The 15,934-nt window shown below is 39.6% G+C and overlaps 1 protein-coding gene across 21 annotated transcripts in view; it reads right to left on the reverse strand.

Annotated features, from left to right (window-relative positions):
- The window catches only part of ADAMTSL1 (ADAMTS like 1), a 1,005,193-nt gene that overhangs the window by 37,051 nt on the left and 952,208 nt on the right, over nt 1-15,934 (reverse strand). For all 21 annotated transcript variants that reach the window (XM_084984414.1, XM_084984443.1, XM_084984447.1 and 18 more), the window contains 2 exons: nt 4,232-4,444; nt 2,450-2,630 (listed from right to left, as the gene is read on the reverse strand). In XM_084984414.1, the coding sequence (XP_084840540.1) occupies nt 2,450-2,630; nt 4,232-4,444 (394 nt within the window). The remainder of the gene's footprint in view (nt 1-2,449; nt 2,631-4,231; nt 4,445-15,934) is intronic.

A 15,934-nucleotide genomic window follows, 5' to 3' on the forward strand; every position in this document is an offset into this window, starting at 1 on the left:
GTGGCTCTGGTACTTCCTAGAGGCACCTAAGTGTGGGGCAGAGAAGGCGCAGTTTCCTAGCAAAGCCAGATCCAAGCCTGGAGCACCTCCTGACCCTGGCAGTCTGAGTCTCAGTTAAGCCAGGTTTTGTCTGCTGGTACTCACTGTTTTTTCTACCCTGCTATAACCCATGTCTCATTTAATTTTGTTTAATCCCTCAGAAACCTACAAAGTTTCTTCAAGTTTTCTGGAGCAATTTCCCACCTCCAGGAGTGGGAAATTGCTCCAGTCCATAGGCCTTACACCTCTTAGGGCTGCATATGTGGTGAAAGTAAGTTGTTTTCAGAATGTGAGGTTCCAACTGCAGTTTGGATCCTCACAAGTGAGACTGCCCAGGGCTGTGACATATGGCTTTTCTCATAAAGCCAAGCTGTCAGCTGGGAAACACTCTGAAATCCTTGGTCCGTATACAAATGTGGAGGCTTCTCTTGGGATGTTTGAACCCTGGGCTAGTTCTCAAAGATGAGGGGAAGGGACTGCAGTTTGGGAAAGAGAGTGAGAAAAGATTTGGTGCTTTCCAGCCATTTCCTTCAATCAAGAGAAAACATTCTTTAGTTTTACTGCCTAGGAAAAAATTTATCTACACGAAGTGGTTGAAACAGCTACTGGGGTCAAAGCGGGACTTCCCGGTACTGTTCAAAAAGACGACCAGGGTGACATGAGTTTGTGTGCAAAGAACAGGGCTAATGTGCCCAGGGGGCTTGGTGGGGAAACCAGTCAGAGGTGAGCCTGTGTCCATTTCCTAGTTCAGTAGTGGCACATCTGGCTTTCGGGAGAGGCCAGGGCCAGGGAACAAATTCTTCCTGAATGTGGATCTGTGACTTATTTAGTTTGGTGGAACGTCCCTGCTCCAATCACCCCAGAGAGAGATGACTGCGTGCAGATTTCCACCCGGCAGGAGCTGAGCCATTTAGGAAACAGGCAGAAGGTGTTATAAAGCCCCCTGGGGCACTGAAACCCAAGCAGACCCAGCCATTATCTCATTTGCAGAAGTAAATGAGGCTGATTGACTCTGACCATCACCATAGTGAATCAAAAAGTCCCTGGCATGTCCAAGACCTCTTCTTCATTTCACACAGTTTGGCAAGGGCAGTCTTCCAGCCTCTCGTATCCCTGGTGAATGTCAGGCCTGCCTTTCAATCAAGTTTTATTTCCAGATATACATTTCAGCAATTTTTCAGGAGCTGGGGTGGGGGCTTTGAGAAAGGAGAGGTCCAGGCTCTATTACAGTTCAGGAAGGGTATAAAAGGACATTAATCATTCCCGTGGAAGCCTTCCCGTCAGCAAGTCAAACTGCTGATATTAATGAGTGTGTTTCATATTTCATTGAGGCTCTCCTTGGTTTCAGCTGCTTCTTATGACTCAGCTGGCAAAACACAAAGCGGTTGCCTAAGTAGTGGGTGAACGTCCCACAGATAGGTAGTGAAAGGGCGTTTCAGGAGCCAGCCAGTGCCCCCCATCCCCCAGCTCAGGGCACCATGCTGCTGCCAACTAAAACCCATCCATTATCCCTTTAGCTACTGCCTGAACACTGGGCGTGTGTGTGGCACAGTGCTCAGTGGGACTCACAGCTGCTCAAAGTGCAAGGATGGAAGAGGCAGATTGTGAGTGTCATTCTGGGCTACAGGACTCAAATGCAGAGAATATGCCCTTAAACAACATGAGTAGGAACTACACAGGTCTGCTTGTATTCAAATTTCTTTCACTAAATGCCTGCTACAGCACCATATCATCTGTGGTTGTGAAACTGCCGATATTGAGGGCTGACTATAAAGTTATAGGTGGATTTTTAACTGCTCAGGGTTGGTGCGCCTAATCTCTGCCTTGTTCAAGGATCAACTGTAAACCAAAAGCTGAGGTAGCTATGGGAAATGGAAATTTATATCAGCTTTAGCAGGAGGCAACCCTTTGTAGGAGGGAGGATAAGATTTCCTCAACTAAATTGGAGTACTGATTAGCACAGGTATTTATAGTTAGGAGAAATGAGAGGGGTTGGGGTACAGGCTAGTCCTCACTAGCCACTAAGCACTTCAACTGCAAAAATATTTCTGCTCTTACAAACCACCTGAGGAACCAGCTTCTCACTGCAGGAGGGGAGCTCTCTTTTGCCAGGCCTGGGATGCTCCTGGTCCCTGAACAGACCCCTGCAGACCCTTGGGAAACCTGGGAAAGCTTTAACTGGCTCAATGGTGAGGGAACCAATAGGCAGGAAAGGAGGCTTATGCTGTGGTGGAGAGGTTGGTGGATCTGCGCTGATAGGACAGGGCAGTTCCTTGGATGTCAGGCCCCTTACCTGCACTCAGCATCTCTCACTCTCAGAGTGTCAGACAAGGGCTGGTCATGAACTTAGCTAAAAGTCCAGGCATATCCTGGGGAGTGGGCAGCTTGAGCCAGCATCCAGGGCACTCACCGGGAAGGGCAGTCTCTTCGGTTGCAGGCAATTGGCTGCAGAGCAGGGCGTGCCTTCCCCGCACAGTGAGTGGGGTTGACTTCTGTGCTGTTCAGGAGACACCGCAGGCGGGGCTGCTGAACACCCCTGTTACCACAGGAGGCCGAGCAGGTTGCCAGTCTGTCCACAGACCACCAGTAATCTGTCACAGAAGGAGGATCAGAGGTGAAAAGGAGATAGCTTCAATGCCCATGCTATTCCTTCAGAGCAGCTTAGGGTGGGGTGGGTATGTGGGCAAGAGATGCTGTTATGAATGAACTCTGTCTCCATTCCCAACCTATCTAAGCAAGGCTTTGGTTGGCTCATCCATAAAGTGAGTACAATAGCCCTTACCTCATCACACTACTATGAGGACTGGGTATAAGAAATCATAGGACACACACTTAATCAGTGGCTGTAGCTCTTGTATTTTCAAACCTATTTCCTAAAGTAGTTTTTTTTCTTTCTATTGGTTTACAGTGACTTTACTTTTCAACAATGATATAGAAAGATATCAGAGCTACTTAACAGTCACATTTAAAAGTATATATATATGAGTTGGACATTGTACTTGTTAAAGAAAAACAGCATATTCAGAAAAGTATTCATTTATGGGAGATGATGATGTTAGATAGGCAGTTTTCTTTGGATTTTCTCTTTGGGGGTCTGGGACTCACTAGTAGGAAAGCTGTTAAAAATAACTGTGGGCTGGTAAATTTTGAGTGCTTATTTGCAAAGTTGTGTGTTATACATTTTGCAGATAGGTACTGCTTCTGGTTTTCAGCAGAGGATGGCTGGCTGGCAAAAAATGGAACATTTACTTTCCTATTTGGAAAAGCAAATGGTGGGGGAAGATGTTTAAGTGGGAAAGCCCATGTGCTCAGAAAAACCTCCCTCCTTATGTGCTAAACTGGCACACATGGTCTCTTCCCAAGAATCCTCCATTTTAAGATGCATGTAGTAGAATTTAGCTTTTCCTGAAAGTATCATGCACAGGCCACAGGTAGAACCAGTCTATGGAAAACTTAAAAGCATCACTTTAGTTCCTGTAACAAAGCTAGTTTGGATCCCTCTCCCACTGTTTTGGGCTCATTCACTACCCTTTCTTGGGGCAGTGCCCACCCCAAGTCTCTGACCTGCCCATGTGCCTGGAAAGTTAATGTGTGAGTCTGCTTGTGGTCAGGCCATGGGGAAGGTGCTTGGAAAGCACTTAGCATGTGACTGCAATTGAACACTCTCATGGATGATTGGCCAGTCCTGGCACAAGCCCCTATTCTCCAGGGCAGGGGCAGTAACCAAGTGGTTCAGATAAAGAGGTAATTTTAGGCCAACCCAAGAGAGGAAACTTGCATTTTGACAGGCAGCTGTGTGTGCGTGTATGCACATGTGTACACACGTATGCACATGTGCACACACGTATGCACATGTGCACACACACATGCACACACTCTCTACTAATAAACCATCATAAGGGAAACACATTGTTTTGCTATTTGGTGGTATCCTTGTGGTCCTGAGCAGCAGCCACATGACAAGCAGAAGCGCCCATTTATGAAAGTGGCACTGACTTTTCCAGGTTCTGCCGAGATGGAGCCTGGTGGCTCTTCTGAAGAGCCTCATGGTATGGCAACACTGTTGGGCTTCAGTTTTCATGCTCTAGGAACCACTGGAGATCAGACATCACTTTGTTCTTCTAGATAATCCCAAGTAGATTGTCTTGTTCAGGAAGCAAGCCTGGCACCCAATGCCTGAAGGGTTTCTTACCTTGGATCACTAAAGAGGCTTTCTGAACAAGCATTCCTGCCTCATTCTGAGCAAGGCAGCTGAATTCCCCTTGAGACCCTCCACTGAGATTTGCAATTTGGAGAATCTGTCCAGCTGCCAAGATATGATGCATCAGTCCTGTGACATTGGCAATTGGCCGGCCACTGTGGAACCAGGTGATATTGGGAGTAGGGTAACCTTTGATGGGGCAGCCTAGAAGGACAGGAGAGGAGAAGTAAGTAATACAGCCAAAAAGGACACATTCCTGACCAGCTGTTTGATGGTTTCCATGGATCTTGAGGCCATATATATGATGTGGCTTGCCCAGGGCATTTTTCTTATGCTTCTCATTTCCAAGCAAACAGGAGATACACTTACTCTCTGAGATTTTGGGAGGGTGACTTATTCATTCAATTAAATAAAAATTCCTGGGGAACACAAAGTGCCTATTTATGTCTATGCCCCTATAGTAACTTTTAAAAGATGAAGCAATTAAGATTTACTCATTGAACACTTTCTCAATTTAATTAGTTCCTATGCCAATTTTATAGTAAAATAAATCACTTCAAATGCAATGAGTTGGGAAAAACCCACATAGTATATAATAACATTTGAGAAGAATTAAACTTTAATTGGTAAAAATCTGATGTCTGCCTCCATTTTACTCTTTATGTGATTTTCAAGCCAAAATTTTTCAACAGAGACTAGGAAAACAATTTTAAACACTGATCTCATTTTTCTGTAAGTCAAGAGCCTTGGACTTCTGACAACCAAGCCTGCATTGGAAAATACAAAGTTATATTATTTACATAGTCATTGAACATATTTTGCTACATTAAAATTCCAAAGTATTATACTGAGATATGGTATCTACACAAGCCTTTGAGGCAAAGAATTAGTAAAATAAACTGATTACAATTGTTAGAGGAAAGTCATTCCCTCTAAATTCATATTTGCTGAATTTGCTGTTGTGACCTGAGAAACTTAGCTTCAGATAAAATTTATTTGGAAGATTAAAACATGAGAAAAATCATTCAAAATTAAAGATTCTGGAGGTTTTATCTCAGTTCAGTTAAAAACCTATTTGGTGCCTACTGTTCTGGGGACAGTTAGTTAAGACCATCTTTCTTGCAAGGAGATCACAGCTGGTATGGGATAAAAAAGAGCTCATGAATAAAACTGAGCTGTAAGGCAGAAGGTGAGATCAATGAGACACATAGATGGGCACCTGCATGGATGTGTGTACCTACAGATCAGTACAGAGAAGAGATTTTCTAATGTGGACTAGTTCTGTATTCTGGGGACAGCACTGTTAGAATTTGCGTAGGATGGCAGCATTAACACAGGAAAGGTCCTTAGAGATCATCTAGTTTACTTCCAGGGGAGAAAACTGAGGTCCAGAGATCTTAAGAGACTTTCCCAAGATGAAGGGGCAGAGCTTCCATATGACTCTTGTCTTCTGCTCTTTCCCTCATACTTACCACTTGTCTGGCTGGGCACCAACTATTTACCTAGGCACCTTGATACCTCCCTTCCTTTGTCTGCTTACTTCCTACAGCCCTTTGCCGTTTTACATTTTCACTGTGGTTGTGTAGGTTGAAGAGTTGGGAACAGACTACTCTGAAGAAGGGCCCTGGAAAAACGATGCTAAAATCATCCTTAGAAATTTCATTATGGAATATGTTACAGGATCCAATTTTTCACTCCTCCCTATGGGGACTCCCTTTGCCAGGTAACTTTGTGTTGTCTTCCTATAATGGGTGGACTGTACTTCCCCATATTCTGACTTTAGGTTTGGCCATGTGACTACTCTGCTCAATAAAATGGCCACTAACAAACACTAATAGTGAACAATCTGAAAAGGAAATTAAGAAACAATGCTATTTACAAAAGAATCAAAAACAATAAAATACTTAGAAATAAACTAAGCCAGAGAGGCAAAAGACTTGTAAACTGAAAACTACAAAATACTGCTAAAAAATTAAAAATATAAATGAATGAAAAACTATCTCACATTCATGGGTTGGAAGACAATTTTTTAAAGATGTCAACTATTTTAATAAAAAAAAAGATGCATGCAACTTTTTTCATAGCAGCAGTATTTAAAATAGCCAAGACATGGAAGCAACTTAAGTGTCTATGGATAGATGAATAAATAAAGAAGATATGGTACATATATACAATGGAATATTACTTAACCATAGAAAAGACTAAAATAATGCCATTTGCAGCAACATGGATGGACACAGAAATTATCATACTAAGTGAAGTAAGTCACACACAGAGACAAATATTAAATGAGATCACTAATATGTGGAATTTTATAAAAATGATACAAAAGAACTTATTCATAAAACAGAAACAGACTCAAAGATTTCAAAACTAAACTTATGGTTACCAAAGGGGAAATGTTCAGGGGAGGGATAAATTAGGAGGTTGGGATTAATGTAAACACTACTGTATATAAAATAGATAAGTAACCAGGACCTATTGTGCAGTGTAGGGAAACTGACCTAATACTTTGTAATAACCTATATGTTAAAAAATCTGAAAAGGAATGGATATATGTATATGTATAACTGATTCACTTTGCTGTATACCTGAAACTAAGAAAACATTGTTAAGTCAACTATACTCCAATAAAATTACAAAAAAGATGTCAATACTCCCCAAAGCAAACCCAATTCAATCACTATCAAAATATTAATGACTTAAAAAATTGTTTTTGAATAAGTAGAAAAATTCATCTTAAAATTTGTATGGAATCTCAAGGGACCCTCAATAGCCACCAAAACATTCTGCAAAAGAAGAACAAAGTTAGAGGTCTCATACATCCTGATTTCAAAACTTATTACAAAGTTACAGTAATCAAAACAACATGGGACTGGAATAAAGACTGACATGCAGACTAGTAGAATACAAAGAGAACCCAGAAATAAGTTCTCAAATATATGGCCAAATAATTTTCAACACGAGTGCCAAGACCATGTAATGGGGAAAGGATAGTTCTTTTTTTTAAATTTTAAGTGAGAATTGCAACTTTTAAAAAATTTTTATTTACTTATTTATTTATTTTTGCTTTTTAGGAGATTCCCAGGCTAGGGATCAAATCGGAGCTACAGCTGCTGGCCTATGCCACAGTCACAGCAACGCAGGATCTGAGCTGCGTCTGTGACCTACACCACAGATCACAGCAACACCAGATCTTTAACCCACTGAGCAAGGCCAGGGATCAAACCTGCAACCTCATGGTTCTTGGTTGGATTCATTTCCGCTATGCCATGATGAGAACTCCAAGGATAGTCTTTTCATCAGATAAATGGTACTGGGAAAATTGGATATCTACATGCAAAAAATGATGTTGGATCCTTATTACACCATACACAAGAATTACGGATTTAGGACCTAAACATAAGAGTTAAAAGTATAAAACTCTTAAAAGAAAACATAGGGAAAAGCTTCATAATATTCAAATTGGCAGTGATTTCTTAGATATGACACTAAAAGCACAGGCAACAAAAGAGAAAAAAATTAGAGAAACTGGATATCATCAAAATTAAAAGCTATTGTGTATCAAAGGACACTAATGCTCATACCCATTAAGTAGGAGAAAATATTTACAAATGATAGATCTGCTGGATTAATATCCAGAATACATAAAGAATTCCTACAACAAAAACAGCCAAATTAAAAAATGAGCAAAACACTCAACTAGACATTTCCCAAATATATGTAAATGATTAATAAACACATGAAAAGATGTTCAGTATCACTAACTGCTATACAAATGTAAATCACAACCTCAATGAGATACCATTTTATATCCTTTAGGATGGGCTACCTAAAAAATAAAGAAAAAAGAGATGAACTAGAATTGGTGAAGATATACATGGAGCCACTATTGAAAATGATATCAAGTTTTCTAAAAGGATTAAATATAATAAAATATAGATTTACTATATGATGCAGAAATTCCATTTCTGATTACATACTTGAAGATCTGAAAACAAAGACTTGACTAGATATTTTTTTATCAATGGTCACGACAGCATTATTCATGGTAGCCAAAAGGGAGAAACAACCCAAATGTCCATCAGTGGATGGGTGGATAAACAAAATGTGATTTGTATGTATGTTGGAATATTATTCAGCCTTAAAAAGGAATAAAATTCTGATATGTGTGACAACATGGATTATACTTGAAAAAATTAAGTGAAGGAAGCCAGAAAAAAGAAAAATATTGTATGATTCTCCTTATATCAGATATCTAGCACAGTCAAATTCATAGAAACAGAAAGTAGAATAGTAATTACCAGGGGCTGGGGGAAGGAGGGTATGGTGTATTATTATTTAATGCATATAAGTTTCAGTTTAGGATGATGAAAAAGTTCTGGAGATAGATAGTGTGAGGTCGTACACCAATGAGAATGCAATTAATGCTACTGAACTGTACACTTAAAAATGATTAAAATAGTAAATTCCATGTTAAGCATATTTTACCATAACAAAAGAGAAGAGGTTGCAGATGTGTAGGTGTACCAGTTTTAATCCCAGACCTCAAGAGACCTTGTGAGTTACTGCCTGTGCTCTTGTGTCTCTGCCATCATTGTAGAAGAACATGCTTGGACCAGCCTAATGATCCCAAGGGGAGGATGAAAGAAATGAGAACAGTCAAGTCACTCCACCCAAACCCTGTTTAGATCAGCTGAACTAAGATTGGTGAGAAAAAATGATTGTTATTTTAAGCTACTGAGTCTTGGGTTTATTTTATTTATCTATTTTTATTAAAATTTTTTTTATTATAGTTGATATGCAATGATTTGTCAAATTCTGTTGTACCAACAAAGTGACCCAATCACATATATTTCCCTGGGCTGTATGGTAGGATCCCATTGCCTATCCATTCCAGGTATAATGAATAGTTTGCATCCAAAAAACCCCCAAATGCCCACCCAACCCACTCCTTCCCCTTTTCCTCTGGGAATCCCAGGTCTGCTCTTCTTGGGTTTATTATAATGCAGCCCTCTTTTTTTCCAGGGGAAGTGTGGGTGTGGGGGGATAGGTAACAATACACTCAGGGAATAGAGGCTTCCAGATCTCCTTGGCCCAGGGAGCTAAGGCTTCTATTTCAGTGGAGTTTCCACCTGGGTGCTAACCTGGCTCTCACCTGAGCAAGCTCCCCACATGCTTCTGGTGGCATTTAGGCTTCTATTTGCCATGAGGTCCATGGTGGTTACTCTGCATTCTTGCTATGAAATAGGAGTGGGAATGGCCTTGGGGAGGGGTGTATAGAAATCCATCCACTGGGAATCTCCAAAGACAAGCAGCACACACCCTCTCTAATCCCAAATGTAGTCTGGAGCCAGATTAGGGTTCCCTTTTATAAGAGGCAGGAAAGCTGTATGTTTATTTAGGCAAACAGCATGATTTCAAAAGTGAAGCTTGAAATAGGTACAGCTTTTCAGACTTACTGAAATAGACAAATGTGTCTTCCTCTCATATCTGCTTTAAAGAAAATAAAAAGATATCATATGCTGTTGAGATGCTGGCTCCATGAATCATTTTGTGTGGAGAGAGACCTGATGAGGCAGACTTGATTACAAATTGAAAAGTAAGAATCTTACTATTCCCAAGGAGACAGGTGATATGTGGCTAGGGCCTTTCTCATATTTATTCCTAATCTTTTCCAGCTCCATCAGGATTGATTTTCAGAGAGACTATTTAGGAAGGAAAAGGAGTGGTAGCAGCCATAGTCTGTTTTCTATAGCTGAAAAAGTATCTTGAAGCCAGAAATCTTAGCTAATGTAGAGGGATATTTGCATAACAATTACATTCAAAATCCTCCCTCTCTCCTGAAATCAGAAGTCATAGGGAATAGCCAAGGTACCTCTCTTAAACCACCTGGGTCGTGCATCTTGGACGTATTTCCATGACCTTCTACCCTGGGTCTCTTGGTGAAGCATGAGAGCTGCCATGGATGTGGAATTCTTGAAACTCAACTTGAGAAAGACTCTTGAGCAACAGAGACTAAGACTTTAGGTTTTTGAGAGGTTGCTTTCATAGTGATGCCTCTCATTCTGAAACCAATCAGGGTGAAGATCTGTTTGGCAGAACTTTCTTTAAGAAAAAGCAGTTTTTAAAAAAAAAAAAAAAAGAAAAAGCAGTTTTGTTACTTTCAAATGCAGTTACACAGATACATGACTCTCAAAGAAAGCTAGAGTTTTTAAAATTTATTTTTATTAGAGTACAGTTGATTTACAGTGTTGTGTCAATTTCTTCCATATAGCACAGTGACCCAGTCATGTGTATGTGTGTGTGTGTATAGATATATATATATATTTTCCCCTTATACTAGCTTCTATCATGTTCTATCCCAAGAGACTGTATATAGTTTCCTGTGTTGTAAAATAAGCTACTGCACCCCTATATTAACTGCAGTACTATTTACAATAGCCAAGACATGGAGACAACCTCAATGTTGTTTAGGTTGACAGATGAATGGATTAAGAAGATGTGGCACATAAATACAATGGAATACTACTCAGCCATAAAAAGAGATCTCTAGATTTTGATAAGGTTCTCTGGCTTCTGTTTTCTAATATATAAATGAGAGCTTTTGATTTAGTCCGTACTTTTCAAATTGATGTTCTCTGGGACCCTAAGGTTTTGCACAGGTATGGGGGTGGAGGGAGGACCCTCATAGGGAATCTGCATAGATTTAGGGTCTCCATCCCAAATTCAATTACAGCAAAATTATATATCTGGATTATGCATAAGAATATTCTTTCATTGATAACAAGTGAAGTAGATGATTTTAAAAGTACTTTTAGGTTCCAAGATTTCTCTACATCATGTCAAGCTCATTAGCCTCACCCCTCTTCTTTTTTACTCCTCTTCTTCCCAAGTAGCCAAGTGTAAGGGGCAAAGAAGACTTAGTCAATCTATATTGCTTAGATCAATATGTAGTGAAATTGAGCTCTGCTGATGAAAGGCTCCTGGAAGAGAAGTTATACAGGGAGGTTATTTATCATTAAGGTAAGCAAAGACCAGTAGAAGGGGAGAACAGTCCAGAAGATACACTATGAGCAAAGGTACAGACAAAAATCCTGGTGATGTGTTTTGGAGGAAAGACTGGTTGCCTCGACTAGAACATGGGGGACATAGATAAGGTTGGCATGGGAGAGTTGCAATGAGGAAGATACTGAAGGCCAGAATCTGGTCTTTTGGGACCCTCTGCAGGTTTCTTAAGAGAAGGAATGATCTAGGTTGACTTTAGAAAAATCATTAATCTGGTTCTTTGCAAGATGCACTGGCTTGAGAGAAAGGTGAATCTAGGATATCAGTTCAGGGGTGGCAAGTAATGAGACATATTTGCAAAGGTAGTAAATGTGAGGGGGAGGATGTGATGAAGAGAAGTGGAAACAAGGAAGAAAAGCTAAATAGGCTTGAACACCAGTGAGATTATTAACATAAGTAAATCAGGAAAAGAAGCTATTCCTTATTTCCATCTCTTGAGATGGATATGTTTAGTTTTACGCGTATTGATTTTTTTTTTTTTTAGGACTGCACCTACAGCATATGGAGGTTCCCAGGCTAGAGGTCGAATCAGAGCTGTAGCTACCAGCCTACATCACAGCCACAGCAATGCCAGATCTGAGCTGTGTCTATGACCTACACCACAGCTCATGGCAATGCCAGATCCTTAACCCACTGAGCTAGGCCAGGGATCAAACATGCGTCCTCATGGATGCTAGTCAGATTCATTTCCACTGAGCCATGATGGGAACTCTGCATATTGACTTTAAAGGTTGTGATAGCACTGAAGAATGGAACAATCCATACAGATGATAAAGATAAAAATGGAAGTTGGTCAGTGACAAGAACTGGAGACACCGATTTTGGGAACTAGTCTTAGAGATGGAAGAAGTCTTCAATAAAAGAGGTCAGGTCTCACCTGAATAGACATTTCTCCAAAGAAGATATACAGATGGCCAACAAGCACATGAAAAAATGCTCCACATCACTGATTATAAGATAAATGAAAATCAAAACTACCATGAGGTACTACCTCACACCAGTCAAAATGGCCCTAATTAATAAATCCACAAATAGCAAATGCTGGAGGGGGTGTGGAGAAAAGGGAATCCTCCTGCACTGTTAGTGGGAATGTAAATTGGTACAACTGCTATGAAGAACAGTATGGAGGTATCTTAGAAAACTACACATAGAACTGCCATATGACCCAGCAATCCCACTCTTGGGCATATACTTGGACAAAACTTTCCTTGAAAAAGACACACGTACCCACATGTTCATTGCAGCACTATTCACAATAGCCAAGGCATGGAAACAACCTAAATGTCCATCGACAGAGGACTGGATCAGGAATATGTTGTATATATACACAATGGAATACTAGTCAGCCATAAAAAGAACAAAATAATGCCATTTGCAGCAACATGGATGGAACTATAGAATCTCATACTAAGTGAAGTAAGTCAGAAAGAGAAAGACAAATACCATGATATTTCATTTATATCTAGAATCTAATATAGGGCACAAATGAAACTTTCCACAGAAAAGAAAATCATGGACATGGAGAACAGACCTGTGGTTGCCAAGAGGGAGGGGGCAGGAGTAGGAGGGCCTGGGAATTTGGGGTTAATAGATGCAAACTATAGCCTTTGGAATGGATAAGCAATGGGATCTTGCTGTATAGCACTGGGAACTATGTCTGGTCACTTGTGATGGAGCATGATAATGTGAGAAAAAAGAATGTATACATGTATGTGTGACTGGGTCACCTTGCTGTGCAGCAGAAAATTGACAGAACACTGTAGATAAGCTATAATGGAAAAAATAAAAATCATTATTAAAAAAAAGAAAAGAGGTCAGGTCTCAGAACAAAACAGTGGGAGAACTCTTAACATTCAGTGATTGAAGAAGGGAGATATTAAAGGGGTTTGTGGGATAGGTGTAAAATGGAGACCATGTGAATTATGGGAATCTGCAAAGGAAAGGAATTAAAGAAACAGGTTGTTGGTAAATAAGTGATCTATATAAGAATTTGTGTAATGATTAAGTGGTTTCATTTTTTCAGTGAAAATAACTCACCAAACGTATTCTTCCACAGCTCCCCTCCTCCCTCTGCCTTGGTAGTGTAGAAGTAAATTTCATTCTAAATCATGTTTGAATGATCAAGAATTCCAAGTTAGTAGAATTTGAAATAAAAGTGTTCTGTATCATGAAAACATCCCATTCAATGCTGTGTACACATATTCCCTTATTTAACTTAAGAGAGTATTTATCTCTGGGTCTTGAATCTTTAGAAGTATACCAACAAAATGAAATGGGTGAATGAGAATGTTCTGAATGTTGCAAAAGAGGAACAGAATATATATTGGCCAGAAAACTTTCAAAGCAACTTGACTGGGGATTTTTAGCTTCCACTAACAGTGAATAACTTGGTTGGAATAGTCTTCCTGCAGACAGCAATCATAAAATTTAAACAACAACAAAATACATGAAAGAAGAACTCTTGGAAAGCACTGAAGAGTGACCAAAAGCAGTGGCAGAAACAGGAGGGGAGTCTGTCCTAGAAACCCAGGAACTGCAACAGGTGTGATTTGCTACCTAATGGCTTTTTGCCTGAGGAAATTACTCAATCCCCAGATGGCTCAGGTTGCTGGAAAATGTATTGCTTCATTGGCTTAAGATGTCAGAGGATGGTGTCTGGGGGCTGTTAGAATAGCTAGAAAGTTAAGGGGGGAATCCTCTAAGAGTCATAGAAGTGATAAACCTTAAAATATGAATAAATCCTGTCCAAATTTTTAGTAGATCCTAGAGGAACTCAGCAAAAGAGGAACAGCTAGAAGCTGACAGAATAGAGTGGAGACTCAACTGGTGCCCACTGCAGGGAAGACAGAAATTAGAATTTGAGTCCAGCCAAATAAACTGCCTTTTAGAACAAAAACCAAACACTCTTCAGAGGAACATAACAATCAAAAGTCTCTCCAGTTTATCATCTATAAATTTCAATATACTATCAAAACACCACTAAACAAGAAGAAATATGATCCATATTCCAGAGAAGAAACAGTCAGTAGAAACAATCCCATGATGATGCATATGTTGTAATAAGTGCACAATGACTTCAAAGCACCTATTATAAATGTTTAAATACTTAGAAGAAAAATGCTGATAATAAATGAAAAGATGTAGTACCTTAACAGAGATGTAGAAACTATGAAAACAAATTCTAGAGCTGAAATGTGTCAAAAATATAATGAAAAATTCACCAGATGGACATACCAGAACATTGGAGATAGCAGGAGAAAGTGTCAGTGGACTTGAAGATAGTTAGGCAGAAATTATCCAATATGAAGAAAAGAGGGACAAAAGATTAAAGAAAAATCAACAGAGCCTCTTGGACCTGTGGGAAAAATATATGTGCAATTGGAGCCCAAGGAGGAAAGAAAAAAAATGAGACAGAAACATACTGAAGAAATAAAACTACCAAATCTCCCAAATTTTGGGAAAACCATAAATTTTCTATAAGGTTAACTAGCCATGTAGGAACATCATACTCAAAGTGATGAAATTAGCAGATTAAAAAATATCTTGAAAGCCATGATGGAGTAATAAGGTTTGCTTAATAAGGTTTACTTTCTTGCCATAAATAATTAGAAAACTGAACAAAAATTTATGACACAACTGTTTTCAGATATTAGACAACAGACAGTAGAGGGCTGTGATCCCTGAAAGAAAATAAACACATTAAGTGAGCCTTATGAATTCTGGGCCTTTGCTGCCAAGGTACATTCTGAGCTGCAAAGTATGGAGGATGTATCAGTTTCCTATGGTTGCTAAAACAAAGTATTACAAATTGGTTGACTTCACAAAAATTTATTGTCTAAGGTTGAGATCAAAGTGTCAGTATGATTAATGCTTTTTTAAGGCTGTGAGGGATAATCTGTTCTATCTCGTCTAGCTTCTGGTGGTTTGCTGGCAATCTTCAGTGTTCCTAGGCTTGAAGATGCTTCACTTGAATCACTGCTTTCACATTCACATGTAGTCCTCCTTTGAGTGTATGCCTGTCTCTGTGTCCAATCTTCTCCTTTTTATAATGACACCAAATTAGATGAGGGTCCATCTTAATGACCTCATCTTAACTTGATCATCTGTAAACACCTGTTTCCAAATAAGGTCACATTTACTTACAGGTACTGAGGGTTGGAGATTTTAGCATTTTTGGGGAGACACAATTCAACCCATAACAGAGGACTATCCCAAGCAGAGCATAGCAATTAGGACTAAATGATGAGACAAAGAACAGAGTTCACTGAGTTTGAGGCAGTTGGAAGTTGAACAGAATTCGGGAAATTAAGGTATAATATAGAAAAGAACTCTAGAAATATGCCTAAATTCTTTTTGAGTCTTTGCCCAATTGAAGATGTACATGCATAGGGTGAAACTCTATAAGACTGAGCAAAGAGCAGCCACAGAGCTGTGAGTTTAATATTCCCCAAAGCTGAAATAAAGCTAGAAGATTCAAGTTCTGACTAGCCAGAGTGGAACATCCTTGTTCATCACTGGAGGAACTCAGTAGAGACCTCAGAAGAGCCCTAGAGTAAAGGCTACTTACTATAGATCTGCCCTAATCAAACCTAAGACGGTATAAATTTTATATCATTAAGTGTCTAG

The sequence above is a fragment of the Sus scrofa genome, chromosome 1 (assembly GCF_054392235.1).
Source record: "Sus scrofa isolate SSC_HxYL_T2T_F1_AM1 chromosome 1, Sscrofa_HxYL_maternal_Yorkshire_Landrace_v2.0, whole genome shotgun sequence".
Classification (NCBI taxonomy): domain Eukaryota; kingdom Metazoa; phylum Chordata; class Mammalia; order Artiodactyla; family Suidae; genus Sus; species Sus scrofa.